Genomic DNA, 21,980 nt, shown 5'->3' with positions numbered 1-21,980 from the left:
TTCAAGAACATAGCATTCTATTTTGAGCTTTGGTTTAGGAAAGCACTGGAATACTCCCACAAAGATGCTGCCTTTTATGAACACAAAGACCTACAAGTACAGCACTTCAATCCAACTAGATGTGTACTGTGGACTGTATTTTATAAGTATCATTTAAGCAAGAAATATGGGTAGAATTCTTTTTTTTTTTTAAAGGACAATAGAAGAGGGTAGAATAGAACAGACAAGAACAGCTTTGTGCCTTGCTGTCAGCTCTACTGAAAGTTTCATGAGTGGAAATGGCCTAATTCCCCAACCAGGGGTAGGAGTGGAGGTGAGGGACTGTGACAGAGCCTGCCAAAAAAAAAAGGTGTACGTGAGTGTTTGTGTGTTGTGTGAAAGGGTGTGCGCGTGCTTGCTTGTGTGTTGGGGCTGCAATCTAAACAACATTGTAAAACATCAAATATTTAGAGGATGGATTACAAGTACAATGTGTACCTGGGTTGCTGTCAAGTCACGACAAAGCAACAACACAGTTTAATCATTCATCCATTGTTTCTTTCCTTAGACTTATGGTGGACGCGCAAAGGTAGTTTGTGTGGTTCGGTTACAGGTGTTTTATTTAAATCTAGCATTGTCTGTATAGAATGAAGGTAATTATGAATGCTGTATCCTTTACCATTTTGATTCTTAGTTACACTTGTGACGGTATACTTCATCCACCTGTCTAAACACACTTATATCTGTTCAGGGTGGCATGAAACTGCAGAAGAACATCCACAAGGGTTCCAATCCAAAGACTCTGAATGCAAGACAACAGTGCGAGCCATCATGCTGTACTGTGTGTTTCTTTATTCTCAAATCTGAGAATTCTGTAGTACACAACAGGTAGTGATGGCAGCTGACTAAACAAAGCAGCCCATACATTTTTCTCCTCAGTAACATCCTCCAGCTCTTCCTGTGGAATCCCATTCCCAGGCCAGATGGAATATGCAACTCTGTCTGCCCTGTGGTCTCCTTCCAGTTGAACGTGTTCAGAGCACCTCCACAGGGAGGCGTGCACAGCAGGCATCATAATCAATGCACGAACCACCTCCGCTGATTCTTGAATAAAGAACAGCAAGCCTACTCAAGTTTTTTCTGGATGTTTAAGATCCTCATCCTACCTCTAAGGGTGAGCCAGGACTCAAAAAACTCAAAACAATTTCACATTTTGGCGGCCCGTCCTTACACAAAGGTCAAGACCATAGGTGAGATTTGGAATGTAGATCGCACCAATCCATCTGTCTGTCTCACACTCAGTCTTACCCTGAATCGTGACACCTTGTCTTGAGGTAGGGACTTGCTCCTAACCGGTAGGAATACTCTTCACACCTCAGCTGTGCCTTGAGATTCTGTCCATGACAATCACAAACGGCATCTGTGACAAGGCACAAACCTGGCTGAGCCCAACGCTCATTGAGAACATGCTTGACTTCTTTTTAGAGAATGTGGTTGCAGCTCTCACACTGGGGAGAGGGCAGAATGGCTTGTAGTAATGACCCCTTGTACCCTATAATCTCACAGTACAAGATAACCCTGGGCACACGATCGTAAGCCTTCTCAGAGCCATGTAGCACAGCAAAAAGGAAGTTATTAAGTGCTGGTTAGAGAATGGGTACATTACAGGTTTGATTTTAACTCTGGAGACTGGGGTTTGTGTCTTATATTATTCCAGCAATTCATATTGCCTTTTTTGTTGCCATCTTTTAGAAACTTTGACGAAATGCATTAGTTGCCTAACCTTAATTTTATCTGCCTCAATTTAAACGTTTCCGGAATCTTAACGAATAGTTTTAAACGTCTAATCTTATCCAGTCTATTGTTGCTAAGCATGGACACTGCAGCAGTACTAATTGTATTTAAAAGCGTATTTAACATTCAAAATGCAGATTAAATGTAATCTGTAGTTTTACAGTATATCAATGTGATGTTTGGTGAGAGGGTCAGATAATGCAAATATCTTTGTGACAAGGTGCCTGTTTTATTGTATATAATGTTTTAAATCATGACAACATTATAACAAAGAACATTTAAATCAAGGCAGCCCTTTGGCATTAACTCATCTATCAGTGTAACCGCTGTTCTGACGTGAAGACAAAAATTATGATCAGGAAATGAGACATGAATTGTGACTAAATGCCAGGCAAGAGGTACTGAACATATTTCTTTGGCACATAAGTAATTTATGATGCTATAAATCCATTTTGAAAAGAGACTATATTTTAGTCTGTGTCTCAGATCCTCTTTTATATACTGTTTTTATTAGAGTAACTGTTTCTATTTTGATAATCACATTGTTTTGCTTTTTTCTGCTGTAGTTCCTCTCTTCTTTCAAATGGATGATGATTAGATGGGTCAATGGGTTCCAAACTGATGATGCATGATGGAAAAATAACTACACCGTGCAGGCATCATGTATAATAGACACTATTATATAGTTGAGCTGGGTCAGCTACAGAGCAGAACTGGGTCATCTGCTGTATCTAAGTAGCCACAAGCTTGTGTTTAAAATGAGCTCAATTATATGTTCCTTTGCTTCATTAGGTTGATCCAAAGTATTGTAAAGGTCATCCACTGACTTAATTCTCTTTATGCACATCCAGGCATGTACACAAAAATATTTCCTTACCTTTTCCCCCCAGGACAGACTTGTACTGTATAATGCTCGTATTATCTGTTATCCAACTCGATAAAATGTTAAAACTCCCTGTAATATGTTCTTTTCAAGATCTACACATTTAGATAGGTCTGCCTCAGTGGCTCAGTCACAAATGCACAAGGAAGAACTTCCTAAATGGTGAGGCGCTGGAGTTTGTTGTAACGATTTAGTATCAAGGCTTCACTAGAGTAAAATCCAATGCCTGTCAGTAATTATAAGGGATGGCTGAGCAGGAGGGAGGTTCATGAAAACATAGTGCTGCTGTTGGGCCAAGTCAAGTGTTTTTTCTGAGAAAAATAAGGTTTCTTCAGCTGCCTAATCACCAATAAGTCAGCTGAGTGCAGAGACTGTACTTAAACTGGAGGACTTAAAAGTATTCAGGAGTTGTTCTTTCCAGGTTCACAAAGAGTGGACTGTTGCTGACCCAGCAGTTTTATATCACTGAGCAGACAGAAAGTGAAAAAATAAAGAAATGGCAGGGATCAAGTAATATAAATCGATGGAGTTAACGGCGAAGAATAAGTCTAAGATTGAGTCACTTTGTGCTCACAATAGTTTGCATTATTAAAATAAAGCAATAAGTATCAAATAAAAGTTTTGTTAGATGTTAACAAAACGTGCATATATATAAGTGGAGAAAGGATATTCACAACATTCTGACATGAGGTTTTTTTTTTAATGGAAAGGCCAGACGGCTTCACCATGAGCTTACGATGCTTTCACCTGTCAGTTGAAATGTATCTTCTGCTGGCCAAAGTTCATTCAAAGTATGTAAAGATTTAGACAAGATTAATTTGGTATTTACTGCCCAAGCTATGGTTTGTTGAAGTCTGTGGAATATTCATATAATATGTGTGTTCGCTTAATTCTTTTTTTTTTTTTTTTTACTTTTATAAAGTCTCTCCACTTTACTCTTTCTTGCCCTTTCATTTTGTTCTTCTCTATTATCTCGTCCTTTGCTATATTCTACTTTCACCCACTGAATTAAATTTTGCAAACGTTTAAGTTAGGTAAATATAATTGACATAACAAAAGGTTATGACAAAGTACAACAAAACCAACCCCAATTAAAAGGAGCTTTTATAAAATAAGGAGAATATGCTGAGAAAAAATAAAGTTGAGCCACAGAGTTATGGCAAAGATGCTGAGAGTAGCAGGAGAAAGAAGAACAGGAGTACAACAGCTGTGGACACCGCTGCTAGGATGACAGCTGAAAAGATACATACACGTGTTTGCGCGAGCACCTGGTGCCACCGATTCTGAGACCCCACCTCAACTCTCCGGGCCACCACTCTCCTCATCTAATCAAACACTGCGATCACATGTCTTACACTCTCAACCTCTGCATCAACTGGAAAATCCATTATATGTACTCAGCTCAAGCCCTGGGCTGTCCGTACACGTACATGCATTTACACACACACACACCCTACTGAATCAATAGCAGACATTAGGTGTTATTGACAGCACCAACTGAGGTTAACAACTAGCCTAACTGTAGGCACCTCCTTTAAAGCTGTGTGTAAAATGTGTATGGGTAGCAAAATGAACAGGTCCAGATGTGTTTAAATGGGATCATCTCGAATGACCATTCGAGACCTGATGTGGGAACCCTCCTTTGCGCCACATGGATTCAATGATATATTTTGTCACTTTACTAACTTACAATCTCAGTATGCATTATAGCAGTGATCATAATACATTATAAAATTGTTATACTGCACTACAGCTATGAGAATTACAATACACTATGATCCTTGGGAGAGAAAAAAAAGGCAGCGACTGACCAGCAATTATTAAGTTCTGTGATGCTTGACCTTATATGTCCTTATAAAATACTTAATAATGTGTTATGATTATTCCTATAAAGCATTCTGAATATTTTATGAGTTATAAGCATAGACTGTATATAAAATGGACGTAACATCCGTGACGTCACCCATTGGTTTGTGGACTGCTGCTTGGAAGCGAAAATTTCCGGTGCATGCCGGGTAAAAAAAACAAAACACGGATTCTACTTATATGGGCATCAGGAGGAGCAAGAGGCGCCCTCCTGAACCTGTGAACCAATCAACATGTCAATCACAACGTAGCCACGTCCTAATCCATACCCTGCTTTATCGTCAAATATAAAATCAGGGAGGCCAAAATTTCACAAATGAACATCATACTGCATTGAAGAAGGTTTTAATCTAGCGATTGAGACCATAAACACATTTTGAAAACGTTTGCTGAGGTTAGAAATCAAGTGAGAAGTTGGTGAATTCTCCATTGACTTGTATAGAGACGGAAGTCCTTTTGACACCAAAACGGCCGCCCCCTGGTGGCCTTTTGATAGAATGCAGTTTTAAGTTACTTCCGCGTTGGCACCATTTCAGAGGACCGGAACTCCCCGCCTGGTTATAAGTAATTATAAGTCTGTTTATAATGCATTATAGATATGGGCATCGTAGAAAATGTTAACGCCTAAAACTTTTGTTCCGTGTGTGAAAAGAGTTCCTGACATTTTTGTTTTATTACTGAATTAACTAATCCTTCACAATCCTTCACTTACAAATCGTCTCAGAGAATTTTATTTTTTTCATTCACACTCTTTGATAAGCTTTTGGCTTCTTCGTTTTCTTTTGTCACTAATCCATTTGTCTTTTTATATCCTTCCTTTCTCTCATCCTCTCTATGTATTCTTTGTATTACTGTTAGACATAAACGCAGCTCTGTCTGACTCCATATGTGTGAACGAATCAACACATCCCGTCCAACTAACAACTGAAGTGTTAATTTGTCAGTAGTGTGGCTGTACAATGGGGCCGAGCAGCATACCAAGGCTGTGTCAGGCTTTGTATAATTAAGACTATCATAAGCAGAGCTGCCGTCTTTGAATACCTTCATAGAGAAATATCTGTACTATGTTGCATTGTGCCACTACTGTTGGCTGGGATACAGTGTTAGGATTGAAAAAGCACCACTTCTAAGGCAATCACAGATGTCATTATCAGAGAATACCCATCCCCTCCCCCTTTTCTGAAATCCCACGCAGAGCCAGATAGATAGAAATGGACAGATAACAAAAAGACGAACAACAGTTGCTCTGCTGTGCGTGTCTGTACCTGGTAGGTGTCCCACAGTCGGATTGTGCAGCGTAGTGGCAGCTCCCTCATCAGGAGGTTGTTCATCCAGCGAAAGGCGAACTGCAGGTACTCTACCTCGTACTGCTGCATGTGGCGATGCACAGACTCTGCCAAAATAAAAACACATTTGTCTTTTAATAATAACAATAATAATGCACACTGATTAAGGTTCAACTGCTTGCCTGTGTGTGTGTGTACGTGTGAAGATGCAGAAAAATGTCTTCAGAATCTGCTTCAAGTAATGGTGACAATTATAGTAGATTCTTTCATAACCCCCACCCCCCCCTCCCTGTTAATAACTTCAGCAGTCAGTGTCGCACGCACATCTCATAATAGAGATGTAATTACAGAGCTATCAGAATTGTCTGGGAAAAGGCACGCACTGAAATGGGATGAGAAAGAGGGTATTCCTTGTTAAATAAGGTTCCAAAGCAATTGCGTGTCAGTCCAACGAGGAGTAGAGGTTCATATATTGTAGGTGAATGGCATCCGGGGGAGAGGACAGAGGGCATGTATATGGAACGTATAGTGTGTGTTTTTATTATTTATTAGCTTTTCTTTATTATTGCTTCTAGTAGAAGCTGATTAAAACTGTATTTTTGTGGATTTCTAAGCTGTCATACAAGTTAATTCTGTTCAAGCTCCTATGGGATTTTAACAATATTGTGACTATCTTTTTTGTCGATGTGAATTGAATGTTGCTCACACTCAGCGGAGATCTTAATCTCATACAAAGCACATATGCATGGGATTCTTTTTTCCCTGCCTTAGTATGAATTCATGTCACAAATACCAGCTGTTATTTGGCCCTTTTTTGGTCCTTCCATAATTTAAATCCAGTCCCAACAGATAACGGTGCTTTTTAAAAATGTACATCTTGTGAGTTTCTGTGTGTGGCAGGTTGCATTTCACGTTACGGGTACCCTGAGGAGTTGACCACCAGTAGCCCTATTAAGCTATGTTTCACGAGTGGGTCCCCGTTTTGTCAGCGATACACATTCCTGCTGCAGATTTCATGCTGATGGTGAGCAAAGAAATGTAGCAATGTGATAACAAAGGGCAGGAAAGAAGAAGACTGCAAGCTTGCAATCTGGATGGGAACAATGCAAGTCTGTCAGTATTTTAAAAAAAATCATCTTTAAAAAAGTTTCATGTGGGAAATGCATTATGGAGCTTTGCCACAAAATACAAATATACCTTTGAAATCTATTGAGGATGCTAAGGATATTGATCTTAAAAAACAGGACATGAATACACGCTAAATCATTTCTTAAAACAGCTGGGTACTGTTGTTACATGACAAAGAGGAAATGACATATAATGGGGATTACTTTCATCCATGGATTAATACACATTTGATTCTCCCGCAGGTATTTATGGCACTACAAAGGTAGCAACTGTGTGTTTTTAATTGTTTTTGGATGCTTATAAAAGGTCTACGGCACAAACACATAAGCTACATACGACTCTAACCTGATATTTCTTGTTAGTGGGATCATTTTATTGTTCATTTTTGTCTTTTCATGTGATTTATTGACAGAAAGACTTATGTGGTATCAGTAGCAGCTGAGAACATGACACACACACACACACACACACACACTCTGTTGGCTTACCAAACTTAAACATCAGCTGGCTATTAGATGTACACATCTGCCTCCTAATACCAATAAAAATGTGTTCAGTTTCGTTTTCCTATAATTGGTTCAAGAAGATCAGAGAGAGGACCATAAGTTGTACCAGGTGGTCTCCATATGTTCTCAATATGGAGTTCAGATGTCAATCAGTACATTCACACGCATTTAAGTAACCAGGTTACAACCTTTCTCCGGTGAGCTGATTTCTCAGCTGCCACGTAAACAAATTCACATTCAACAATATCCTGGTTTATTTGAGAAACCTGGTTACAGTCAGTGTCACGGTGCGGCAAGCTGGCGTGAACGCTGTCTAAGAGGAATGGATGAGGAGTAAAATACCAGCTGAAAACGTGCCGCTTATGGGGCTGTGACACGGAGAGCCGCCGCCTTTGTTCCTTTCTGTTCTTGATAAATGTTTGTTTTAGGCGTCTTTACATAACAAAAGATTAAAAATACCACTCAGTATTCAGCGACTCCCTATTTCACAGTCATCAAACCCATGACACTCATTCTCTCGCGCACACAAACACACACATCTCATAATAGAGCTGTAATTATTGAGCTGTCAGACAATCTATGAGAAAAGCCAGTTAGGGAGGAACTATAGCATCCTCTCCTCTCACACTCTGTGCTCTTAATCAGGGCTGACTGACAAGCACAGACAGACACACACACACACACTCTCTCTCTCTCTCACTCAAATACAGCTTTAATACAGCTTTAATTGGCGAAACACTATGTAAGATATTTCTAACCAAGAACACATACACACACACACATAGCAACCACTTGAATGACACCTGTGTACCAATACTCACGCAAGCATGTTTAACAATTATGCACACACTCCACCACATAAGCGGGGCGCGAAGTAAACACAAAGCTATTATTTCACACTCCTCTCTGCAGTTTAATTATCACATGCTGCTGTAAAAGCATAAACAAGGCGAGCTCATTAACGACGAATGCATCATGGTGACAGATCTTAGCTAGCTGCCAAACAGAGGGGGGAGAGAGTGGAACAACTTTAGACAATGTTAAATTACACTAACGAACTCGCTCTGCCTAATATTAGCGACTTCCACCAAACACGAGGACGGAAAAGAGGTGCGCAATGGGGGGAGTGGCGGAAGGGGGAAGGTCGTTTGTCATGACGATTTATCGCAGGAGGAGAGGAGATGAGATGAGAGGAGATAAAATTAAAATAGAAAAAAAGAAAAGAAAAAGCACAACAGGAGAAAAAAAATGAATAAAATAAACAATGAACTCAAGTGCCAAAACTTATGACTTTTTTAACCCTGGGCTTCTGTCCAGCTGGCACGGAGCTCGGCATGCTGGGTAGCGTAGTTACGGGGGCTGGGGGGGAGCTTGAGGATGACATCTCTCATAGACACTGATTGACTGATGAGTCTTGTCTTCTTTCCTACTGCTGGGTAAAGTTTAGCACAGAGGCCACGATGCAGGCTTGTGTGCTCTCCACAGCGGACTGTAGCCCGTGGCTGGTGAAGTGCAGGCGGACAGCAGCAAGGTCGGAGGTCGTACAGTGACTAGTGAGCGGCTCCCAGGATTCTGCTGATGAGGCCGATTCTGCCTGACTTCATGTTCTCCTTGGTACAAAACGTAATTACAGTTACTCACTTCTTTTTTTTCCCCCTCTCCCATACTCCTGCTGGCTTTTTTTTCCCTTTACCGTCTTACTGTTCTGATACAGATACTTTCTATTGAATCTGTTGTGTGTCATTTACTCGCTCTCACTCAACTTTTCCCATTCCTCCTTTCTTTTGCAAACATACTGTATATATAAACTATATGTATTCATCTCACTGTAACCTTTATTTATTGCTTTTATTTTACCCTTGTAGGGCTGCAACTAACAATGATTTTCATTATTGACTAATCTGTTGATTATTTCTCAATTGCACAGACATCATCAAATTCAAATCACTTCTCAACCTTTTCAAATCCACTTTTAATGTTTGATTGTTCTGGTGTTTTCTTTTATTTGGTTCATCTTCTCTGCTTGCCTTTATTAATTGTGTTTTCATTTATTCTGTATGGTTTTTATTGTTTGTTTAAATTGTCTTTGATTCTATAAAACATCTTTGAATATTGTTAAAAGCGCTCTATAAATAAAATGTATCATTATCATTATTATTATTATTATTTGTTCACAAAATGCCTAACAATGGTGAAAAATGTCAAACACTGTTTTCCAAAGGGACATTCTCAAATGTCTAGTTTTGTCAAACAACCATCCACAACCCAAAAATGTTTATTTTACTGTCATAAAGGACTAAAGAAACTAGAATATTTCACATTTAGAAGATAGAATCTTCTTAAAATAGAATTTTCTTAAATAATGACTCAAAACAATTAATCATTTATCTAAATATCTGGCGATTTATTTAAAAATTTGGCAACTAATTGTATAATCGACTAGACATGGCAGCAAGCTTTAAACAGATCAAGGCTCAGACATTAAACAGGCAATAAGGCTGTTTGCTTACCACTATTTCATTTACTGTAACTACTATTGTAACCAGCTAGGTCACCACTATGAATGTATGTACCAGTCTGTTTTATTCCGTTTATATTTTCTATTAACTGTTCATTTTGTATTAATTGCTGGACTTACTGTTGTGTGTGAGCCTATAATTGCAAGTGTGTGTAATTTAAATATTGGCCAGTGTGTTTCTGGTTGCACTCTGAATAAATCTGTGTATGTGTCACTCGCACAAAGAGTGACATTCTCCAGCAGGTTGCAGCTATAACAGGTCAAAATGAAATGTAGGTTTCATAAACAAGTCAAGTACAAAAGAATAGAGCCAACTGAGCGATGCTTGGTTGATTATTCCTGTCACATAATCAACAACCACAAGGTCACACTATATGACTGGCCTGAGGGAAGCTGCAGGTAACTGTGAGAGAAGATAATGTTTTCATAGTGTTACTGTACATATGAGTAACCTCAGTTGATCTTAAGTGAACTACATATACAGGTGTTTGTGAAGCAAATTTCTGCTATTTCAAAATTCCATGATTTTTCCTGATTTTTCATGACCATAGGAACCCTTTGTCTTGCTCTCAAAAGGTGCATAAACTTAAATCAAAGGGACGCCACTTTAGTATACAATATTTGTTTGGTAAAGAATATTTAAAATAGAGTTAATGGTGATGTGTAAATTCATTCAAATAAAATGTGTGTAAAATCATGCAACACGCATTATGATAACAAGATGTCAAATGCCAAATTGCCGTTGGCGAAAAGAATAGAGCTGATTATTATTGTATGGGTGATGTCTATAGGTTGTGGAGGACTGTGTGTGAAGAAAGGAAAAGACTGTCTAACTGACCTCAGGGTAAATTAAAACAAATCACAGTTGGTCTGATCCTCAACTGAAACATGCTTTTAACAGTTGACACGCTTGCAAGTGAAAAGAAAAAAAGAAGCTCTGCTAGAGCTACTTCTGCACGTGTGAATTCTGACATCACACACACACACACACACACTTTAAACAGCGACTGCTCTTACTGAGAGGCAAATTATCTTAAACCTATATAAACACGCTGCAGCCTTTTTCTGCCTTTCATTATGCAATGCACTCTCACAATCCAGCGACCAGCCTTTTAACACAATTCAGGCTCAGAGCGCATGCTGCCAGTTCGTCCTCTCATTTACATAACTAAATTCACCTTTGGGCAATTTGCATGTTGATGAACTTGTGCTAATGCACTTGCTTGCAACAAATACACAGAAAGAGATAAGGGAGAGATAAAGAGATCAGAGAAACATTATAAGCATGCCGACAAAGTGGCTTGTCTTTTGAGGAGGTACATGTGCTAGCATCAAGCAAGGCTAATGGGAGTTAGCGTCACTTATTACAAGTAGGATAATTACAGAGGGAGGGGTGGGAAGGGGGGAGCCTGAGGGAGGGGTGAGCACAGAGAAACAAAGCAATTTCAAATTAAAAGCCAGCCAACAATGTCAGCTCCTGTTTCAACTAAAAGAATCAAAGTAGAGGAATAAACATCTTTGATTTTTAACATTTTTAACAAATCCTCACAGTTTTTGTGAACTCCATGCTTCAACTTCAATTAAAGTTTACACAGTATGGCTGAATTCACAGGAGAAAAAAAGTGTCATATGAGTAATTCCAAAAAACACACTTTCATGTTTGATCATAAAAGAACAGCATCTTCTGTGCAAAGAATAATAAAGATTAAAATATATATATATATATATATATATATTTTTTTTTTTTTTTTTTTTTAATCTTTATTAACCTGAGAAAGTTGACTGAGTGAGCATGCATTTTTTTTTAAAGACAACCCCTGTGTGACCTTCCTTTCTTAAAGCTGATGAACATTTACAGCAGAATGAGGTGTTTTTCCAGCCTCTCCTGAACATAAACTGGAGATATTAAAGTTACTAAACCGTATCCTCAAATACCTGTGATTTATTGGCGTCTTAAGACTAAGAATCATGCTATTTTAATTGCTGCTGCCTTTGAAATAAATCATCATTCCAATCTGACAGTATGTTAAATGGCTTAACAGAGCAAGGGTGACTGTATTGAAGTGTATGTGATGACACAGCAACTCCTATCAAGTAAGGAAGGATAAACCCTGTCAAAGTTCTAGACTTAGGCTAGTTTAAATCAGTTTTTAATTTCAATTTCTATAAACATTTGAATACTGTACTAGTGTGTTTGACATCCTGTTCTTCCTGTGAATCCATCTGAATCATTGTATTGCTTCCATCAAAGTTTGATCATAAATCATACAGTAGGTAAGCAGGGAGGATAAGAAGTGGAAGGACGTTGTGGAAGAGTGGCTGAAGGGCCTCAGTGGCATAGATCCAGAGTCTTTTCTATTTTGCTCTTTTTGTCTGCTCCACTGTGTTAAAAGATCTATCAAAAAGTTTGGAAACCTTTTGACAAATAACATATTTTTTTTTAATTTTGATGTGAAAAGATGTAAAAACAGCCTCTCTAAGATAGGGGGGGAAAAAACACAATATTTTCAGCTGACTTTAATGCAAATATAGTTTTTTATGCCATAAATGGAACAAAAATGAAATAAATAAAAAAATAATTGTGTACAAGCAAAAGTTTGGGCATCCTAGTTAGACCTAAGGCATGCCAACATATTGTCATTAGGAAATGTCAGCTGATGCCAGTTTCAAAGCTTTATAAATACTCTGACTATTCAACCCTCGTGAGAGCACTAGGCAACCATGAGTTCCTCTAAACAGCTGTGTAAGTCTCTGAAAATGAAAGTTATCGGTGCCCACAAAGCAGGGGAGGGCAACAAGCAGACAGCAAAGCGTTGTCAGCTTACAGTTTCCACAGTGTAAAAAGTAATTAAAAGATGACAGTTTTAGGGGGGACTGTGGAGGTGAAGATGAGATCTGGAAGATCAAGAAAACTCTTGAAGAGAACTGCTTGTATGCTGGTCAGAAAGGCAAATCAAAACTCCATTTGACTGCAAAAAAAAACCTGCAGGAAGATTTAGCAGACTCAGGAGTGCTCGTGCAGCGGTGCTTGCACAAACAAAACCTTCAAGGAGGACTCAGTAGAAGAAAACCTTACCTGCTTCCTCATCATAAAATCCAACATCAGAAGCATGAAGCAGAACATCGACGGAAGGCTGATTTGTTTTGGAAACAAGTGCTGTGGTCTGATGAAGTTAAAATAGCACTCTTAAGCCAAAATCAGTAAAGGTATGTATGGGAGACAAAAAAAGGAGCAGCATTTCATGAAAAGAACACCTTTCCAACTGATAAGCATGTGGGTGGATCTGTCATGCTTTGGGGTTGTATTGGAGCCAGTGGCACAGAGAACAATGTATTCCACTAAATACCAGTAAAGACGGGAAAGCAAACATCACACGGTCTGTAAAAACAGCTGAAGCTAAAAAGAGGATGACTTCCTTATGACAGGATAAAGATCCTAAACATATCTCGAAATCCACCGTGGACTACCTGAAGAGCTGAAGGTTTTGGAACAGCCCACACAGCCCAGTGACTTAAACATAATTGAAAATCTGTAGGTAGATCTTAAAAAGGAGCTGTGCATGTTAGACAGCCCGAGAATATTGCAGAACTAGAAGCCTTTTGTAAGGAAGAATGGGAGAAAATCCCAAATACAAGAAGTGAAAGACTTAGCTGGCTATAAAAAGGGTTTGCAAACTGTGATACCTGTCAGAGGGGGTGTTGCTTTAGATGTAGGACGCCTAAACATCTGCACATTACATGATAATGTTATTATTTTTATTCAATTTATGACATAAAAAAGTATCTATGCATTTGCAGAAAATAGTGTGGGTTTTTTCCATATTCCAGAGAGGCTGTGTTAACATGATCATGACAAAAAAGAAGGACAGACAGATCAGTATTGTTCTTTACCTGCTGACCCAGTAGCTACTGTAAGCATTAATGCAATGAAACTGGGCTGAGGTCAACAACATCATGATATCCCTCCTTCTGCTATCTTAGCCTTCTTGTCTTTCCTCCCATACAAAAATCTGCCATCAACTACTGATGTCCCTGTGTGGGATACCCAGCAGATACCAAAAGCCCCAAAACAACAGCTGAAGCTTTTCTTTTTCATGGAAAAAAAAATCACTTTATTTCACTATGTTTTATCCAACAGATGTCCAATTCATGAGCTTTAAGATTACCTACTATCAGTGCTGGGAATGTAATGGACTGATAATCTAAAACAAATAAAAGAAACATTAAAACAAAGAGGAAAACTATCAAGAAACAATAAAAAAAAAAAAAAAAATCTCACAAATTTTATTGTGTGACTTGAGATTTGCATCAGCAGTGAAGGAGTGATATCGGGGGCATTTCTACGAGTCGGCGCACCATCTGCTTCAGTATGACAGACGGGACCCCACCCTTGATCAAAACAAGACGGCACTCTGGATAACCCTGCATCTGATAAGCGCTGATAGGTAATTTTGGAAGAGATGAGAGGCCATTGTTCCCAAAACAGATGCTATGTCAACAGCCCAGCGAAAAACAATCCTGTAACACAAGATAAAAGCTATCTGTGATCTCATTAGAGGTGCTAATGTCAAGCTTGCCAGGTATAAAATGTCTCTGCCCCAACCATGATGACAGGGCACTAATGGAATAAGATACAGTCCAGTAGTTGTTTTGTTTTTTGTTGTTGTTGTTTTTTTGCGGTGGTGCTTGGACGAAGCGAGAAAACTTTCTTCTCTTTTTTGTCGCTCTTTTTCTTTTTAAACACAAATGGGACACACACACACACTCTGACACAAATACAGGTACAGAACACAGTTATTGCAGTATTTCTGTTTCTTTTTCCTACACACACACACACGCCCTTTCTATCTGCAAGTCTGTCCTGTCACAATCGCACATGCAAACAGACAGGCTTGTATATACACACTAACTTTCTCTGACATTCACAACCCCACACACACACACACACACACACACACACACACACACACACACACACACACACACACACACACACACACACACACACACACACACACACACACACACACACACACACACACACACACACACACACACACTCTATCCATTTAGATGCAGCGAGCGAGTCCTCCCCTCCCCTCTGGCTGACAGAGCGGGTGACAGGACAGTCGGACAGCACCAAGGTTAGCCAGGAACATGACCATTGTGCAGAGTCTTGCTTTGATAAGACCTTGTTTTGCACAATGCATTGTGGGCTGCTGCAAACGCCACATCTGTCTTCAATGACAAAGGCGAATTTGGACGGGAAACTATTCCAACCAAGTGATATTTACACTTTTTTTTTGTTGACAAGGGGGGTAGAGAAGAAAAAAGTACAATGCTAATTAGCACTAAGTTGAGAGTGTATGTGAAATGTCATTGAGCTGTTTGCGAGTACACTGTGTGTGCATACATTAACATCCAGCCCTCAGCAGGCCATTGTTTTGCACTAATAATCACCATATTTACCAGACAGCCGAGTGGAATGAAAATTAGCCAGACGCAATCACGGTGTCAAGCAATTACGAGCCAATGAAAATCTCAGAAGGAGCGAGACGGGAAAACAAATGTTACTCGCTGATGTGTATCTAGTTCTAACACAAAAACTCAAACTGTCAAAGAAAGTTTGGGTGTTGATAAAACTGCAAGTCAAAATACAAATGAGAGACTTAACCTGATGTATATTTATCCTTAATTGTTTATAGAAGAGAGGAGAGAGAGAGAGAGAGAGAGAGAGAGAGAGAGAGAGAGAGAGGCAGTAGAGAAGACGTGAAAGTCAATGGAAATCAAGTAGCAATGGGAGCGCTGTGAGCAGAAAGTACTTTTTTGGATGGGTGGAACGATGGATGGATGGAGGCAAGGCAGATGACTCACCATCAATCCTGCTGACCAGCTCCTCCAGGGCCTTGACTTTCCTCTGGATGCCTGGCTGGGCAAATGTATAGTTGTCCTGAGAAGTAGAAAAACCAGAGAGAATCAATATAGACAGAAACTCCATCTACAACAGTGAAAAAAACAAGAAATAATTGGTCTGAAATGCAGATGTTATTTTTTTATATTTGAAGTGAATACATGCAGGAATTAAACTGGCTTCAAAGACAATGTTTGAATTATTACAAGGATCCAACACCAAGGACAAAAGTCAGACTGATAAGTAGATAACACTGTGAATCTGGAATGACCACATAACAAATAAATGCAGAGGAATTATCAGAAAGCACACATTTGATTGGCTAGTAGTAGTTTTCTAGGTTGCTCAATCAGTACCATAAATGCTAGAAGAGTTGAACTGGTTAAAATAGAAGCGTTCTGTCAAAATTCTTGTAGTTCTCATATTGTTTCTTGTTTATAATGAGTGTACTGAGCTCGCACTCGACACCACACTATCCTGGGTCCTCAGCAATACATCCACCAAGTGTGAAGTCAATTGGATTAACAGTTCTCAAGGTATGAAAAGAGAAAAAGAAGATAAACTGTGAAATTGAAACCTTGTTGAGAAAACGAACATGATTTGTTTCACGTATTTGGCCTGTATCACTCCACATACTTAAAGGGGTTTGAAATTTCACATTTTCACATTGATGGTTCATTTTCAGAAAGGTACTGTAGCCGTTATAGATTTCAAGTGTTTGCCAGGGTTGCGTTTCACACCTCACACACAAAGCCTGAGCCATCACTAAAGATTTTTAAAAAACTAAATAGAGAAAAATAGGCTGCCTAAGTAATGCCGGTGTGACAAAACATGTGCGATTGTGGCCTTGAAAAGAAAGTGGAGGGTTGACTGTGAATGCAGCTGTGACAATGTAACACGTGAGCTGTGAATGGATCCTGGACTCATATTCAGTGTGAAGTGGAAGGATAATAAACATTTTCCAAAGATCTGATGGCCAAGGACTTCATTTCATTCCTCGTTCCCTTTGAGTAGTTATTGTGCCTCAATCTCGAGTATGGTTAATGCCAGCTTGTTAATAAAGCTTAAAGGTAAAAGTGGTGTTTATAAAGCTACAAGTAAAGCCAAATGCAGGGAAGTGGACACAAGCTCTCTAATGTCCTAAATGGTCATTTAAGGTAGAAAAGCTTTGCTATATCTAAATATATTATGTACTACTTGTTATTAACACTGTGACCCTTATAACATTGATTTTATTACATGCTATGATTTATTGTCATTTTTAGTTAAAGTGTTTTGAGAATCAGCTGTACATCACCTTTTTCTGCTAATTTATTTAAAATATGTACGTTTCAACAGTCAGATAATTTGTCTTTATTTCAGACTGCATATAAAAATTATTTAATTAAGATGTTTTAGAATATGAAGACTAAAAGAATCATAATATGACAACAATAGTAGGCAGTATTTGTGTGTTGAACTTGCTGAAGACAGTACAGTACACAACCTTTTTCTGGGTGCGTACACACACACACACACACACACACACACACACACACACACACACACACACACACACACACACACACACACACACACACACACACACACACACACACACACACACACACACACACACACACACACACACACACACACACACACACAGAGAGAACAAGGATTATGTTTCCTTGAGGGGTCATTTTAGTGTGGCTGGAGAACAGCTGATGTGGCAAACTATCCAACAGATGGAGAGAGGGAGAAGGATGGAAAGAGAAAATGAGAAGGAGAAAGAAGGAAAGGGTTAGGTTAAGAGAGAGAGAGAGAGAGGGTGGGGTGGGAGGGGGGGTCATTTAGCAATAAACAGCTCCAGTTGTCCTTCAGGCTCAGCAGAACCAAGGCGTGTGTGTCCTCCTGAGTCCATCAGGAGCTGGCAGGGTAGAAACTGCATTCTACACTGCTTTTTTTCTTCTTCTCTCCATTCCTCCATCTATAACATCCCTCTTCTCCCTGTTCCTTCTCACTGACCCCTGGTTTCTCTCTTTCTCCTCACAAGTTGATGTTTTTGTTTGATCCCAATTCTTCTCTATTTAAGCAGACTATAAGAAGTGGGAAAACATTATAGTGTGTGTGCACAAATTTCTAATTGTTGCTCTCAATTTTTATATTTAACAGAACATAACATATAGTGTTTTTAATATTTTAACATATATACAAGTAAGGTGGAAGCTTTATAGAATTATCTAGTTGATTTATCTATTAATTGTCTATATAATTTGTCTATAAAATGTCAGAACATGGTGAAAAATGCCTGCTATCATTTCAGCTCATGTTGACTTCTTAAGATGTATTGTTATGTAAAATTATTACTTTCAATTTATAACACTATAAAGTATCAAATCCTCACATTTGAAAAGCTGAAACCTGTTTGGCATTTTTGCTTTAAAAATCATTAAAACGATAATTCCAATATCAAAATAGTTGCTGATAAATGTTTTATTTATCGACTAATCAACAAATAGTTGCAGTTGTACATTGAAGGCACCTCACGAAAACATAACTTTGTTAATCATGAAAAAAAATATCCATGTATCCCTCTCGAAATGAGTCATCAAAATGCGCAATGGTATTAGCAATGAGATGTAAAAGACTGATGATGAGAAAAGGTCAAATGTGATGAATGCAATAATCTAAAGATGTAAATATGAAGGAATTGATTCACTATTTTTAGGCGTCACTTTAAAAAAAAAAGGAATAGCAGCTAGTCTGCTACTAATAATCCTGGCTCTCCATCCTAACTGACCGGTGTAACATGTGCATGTGTTCCCAGAGCTATAGTTACCTAACACTTTATTAATAAGTAGCCATTAGTGCCCACGAGTTGTTAATTCTAGACCACGGATGACTAATTTGCATGCACCAATTTGTTTCCCTCCCAATCTTTCCCCCCATGACACCTGCCGGGCTCTGTGCCTATCTCTTCTCCATCTCTCCATTTCTTCTTTCACATATCTGTCCTCCTTCTCCTTCCATCAACCTCCTTTGACTCCTGCTTCATATTTTTCATATTCCCTCCATCGCACATTTCCTACAACTATCTGATTCACTGTGCCCTTTCCCTTCATTGCGTTTTGGTTCATTTTACACTTGTACCTCGTCACCATTTTCTGTCGCAAGCTTCTTTACCTCTCTCTTTCTTCCTTTCTGTCTATCTCTCTCTGCCACACCGATGTTAATGTGGTTAGGTGTTAAGCTAGTGTGAGGGCCAGTACAAGTAATTACATTTGCATTATTGAAGCTGCTGGCTTTAATCAACTGCCCTTCTCTCTCTCTTTCTCCCTTCCTTTCTCACTAGCTTCCTCTTTTCTTGTTCATTTATGTGCCTGCCTCAAAAATCACCTTCAAACATTTTTCTACTTCCATATCTTGCTTTTCAATACTCTCTATAACCCTTCTCAACTGCTCACTTTTTTTGCCTTTCTTGCTTTCTTCTCTGTAATGCTTTTAAATCAGTCATATTTTTCTCTCTTTATTATTCTCGCACTTTATTTCATAAAAATAATAATACGTTTTTATTTAGTTGAAATAATAAAAGTAACACACTACACATAACGCACAATATTAATCGCACATTAAAAGCAGTTTTGAGGGAGGGAGGGGCATCAATCAAGAAGGCTCTGTTGCCCTGGATCTGATGCTTGGTCCTGAGTGGAGGAGACAGGAGGTTGGCACGGGTGGAGCAGAGGCTGCGGTGGGGGTGTGGTGGTGGAGCAGGTCAGTGAAGTTTGAGGGGCTTTGGTCATAGAGGGCTTTAAGAGTGAGGGGAAGGACTTTGAATTGGATCTGTTGTGGGACAGAGAGCCTGTGAAGGTTCTGGAGGACAAGGGTGATTTGATTCCTCTCTTTTCAGTAGTTTTTTCCCTCTCACTCACTCCTTATTTCATTACATGTCTGGCTTCCTAGATGACTGTCTATTTCTCTGTTACAATCTCCGTCTTTCAACATATAAAATTCACTAAGTAGGTTGTTGTTACAGGTATGACTCATCTAACATTTTACATCCTCTAGGTTAGATCTTTCCATTCAAAATGTCTGCAAAATGATGCATAGATTGTACACTCTTTTCTTATTTTCTGGCTGAATCAACAGCGGCATGTTTGGATAAATTAGGGGAAGATGGACCAGGTAGTGGGTATTAACTGTAGCCACCAAGGACTAAAACAACAGACAAAAAGTGAGAAAAGGCAAAAAGGATAATGACTTTTTTTCTCTCAAATTGTAAGATTACTCCTGGGAGCAACGTAGTGCAGACAGATTTTTTAAAATATTTTTCCAGCATCAATTTCTACTCATTTAGACCCACTTCTGGGTCTGCCTTGATTCATGCCACTAAGACTGAACTTGCATCAGTTTGCAACTTTGTCTTTGCTTACAAGCCCTCTAAATATGCCTCCTGTTATGCAAGTGCAAGCTAATCTCACGATGCCAGACAATCAGAGATCTCCGCCTCTCGGTTTCTCTAAATGCACCGTAGTTGCTTGAATGACGTTGAGAACAGCCAGTAACAAACATGCGCCCCTTACATTTTGTTAAGGACACACCCTACCAGAAATGATGCTCTGCCTTCATTCTCCTCTGTAGTGAACTGAAAGTCAACATCCCAACCCTAACCCCATTCCTCCAAATGAGTACTTTAACTTTTTACACTAAATGTTCTTCTGAGTCAACTTTTAAGAGCAAGACTTTTACGTTTAATATAATAAATAGTATCTTATTGTGCTCTTACGATTATGATTTTCCCACCCCGAGTTAAGAAATCACAACTAGATGTAGAAAAAGATGGTGATGCATTTCAGGACCTGCATCTTTTCAAAACTGACTGTCCATCTGTGCTTTCAGGCTCCTCTCTTCATCTAACCCCTTTGTTTTGACTCTCTACTGCCCTCTGACGTTCTCCCTTCCTCTCCCGCTCACTTTCTTTCATTTACCTCTCTATTTTAATGGCATTCTCCATGTTTTTCTCTATTCTTTCTTAATTCCCCTCCTTATCTTCTACATCCTTCTACATCTGTATATCCGTCCCTCGATCCAACACAAACTCTTCCCCTTCGCTCACCTTGTGTTTTTCCCATTTCTTTGTCTATTTTCATCACTTTGGTTGTGCTAATGAGGCTAGACTTGAGTAAATGTTTTGAACATGTTATTATGTCTCCTCTGCTTTGTTTTGTTCCCTGGTGTTTCATTTTGTTCCATGCTGTACTGCATTTTATTTTGTGACTGATTGATGTTTAGTTAGATGTTGGGCGTGTTTTCCATGAGACATGACAGGGGAAGGATTTTTTAAAATTCTTTCTTCTCTTTTTCAGCATGTTTTTTTTTTTTACTCAATATTTATCCCCTTTCATCCATTTCCCTCTTTTTTTTCTTTACCTGCTTCCCTTCCCTATTTCTCGCCTTCTTTCCTCATCTCCTGTCCTATCCCAATACCCATCCCTTGCTCTTTGCATTCACTCTCACCTGCTTTCTTTTGGTCCTATTTTGTCCCTTTTTTATGCCTTCCTTCTTCCACTCACTCCCTTCTCTTTGTCAAATCCAATACATTGGATCTTTGATCAGCTGAGGCAACAGGAGGAAACTTTCACATCTTCATTATTCATACACTCTCCTCTTCTCCTGCCATCTGTCCATCCACTGAGTCTGACCGACCAAGAAAAGTGGAACCGTCCCGGTTCGCTGAACGAAAAGGACGCACAAGCACGAAAAAACATAAAGCCCCTCTTTCTCATCCAGGTGTCCACAGCCTCTGGTTCTCTCCTTCTTTGTTCCCTCCATAGCTCGCTTTCCCCTCTTCTCTCTCAGTCAGTTGAATCAATAGCTCTTCTTCACCCCTCAGTCCATTCTATTAGAGACAACAATGGCTCCACACTGGACTAAGATTGCCTCCTATTGTGGCACTGAATGTCTATCAGCAAGTTGGACAGAACCAACACAAGAACGCTGCAAGGGGACGTGTGTTTGAGAGAGAGAGAAAAAAAGAGACATAGGGACACAAGAGAGGAGGAGAGAGAAAGAGAGAAAGAGAGAGATGACAGGTAAAGATAAAGGGTATACAATAATGGACGTTCATTGT

At 39.2% G+C, this 21,980-nt stretch overlaps 1 protein-coding gene across 2 annotated transcripts in view; it reads right to left on the bottom strand.

Annotated features, from left to right (window-relative positions):
- Window positions 1-21,980, bottom strand: part of tbc1d22a (TBC1 domain family, member 22a) — a 128,944-nt gene that overhangs the window by 33,572 nt on the left and 73,392 nt on the right. For both annotated transcript variants that reach the window (XM_062443847.1, XM_062443846.1), the window contains exons 11-12: window positions 15,835-15,910; window positions 5,788-5,915 (exon numbers count right to left, since the gene is read on the bottom strand). In XM_062443847.1, coding sequence (XP_062299831.1) covers window positions 5,788-5,915; window positions 15,835-15,910 — 204 coding nt within the window. The remainder of the gene's footprint in view (window positions 1-5,787; window positions 5,916-15,834; window positions 15,911-21,980) is intronic.

This window comes from Scomber scombrus, chromosome 22, assembly GCF_963691925.1.
Source record: "Scomber scombrus chromosome 22, fScoSco1.1, whole genome shotgun sequence".
Lineage (NCBI taxonomy): Eukaryota > Metazoa > Chordata > Actinopteri > Scombriformes > Scombridae > Scomber > Scomber scombrus.
Note: the sequence above shows the minus strand (reverse complement) of the source record. Positions and strands in the feature narration are given on the sequence as shown.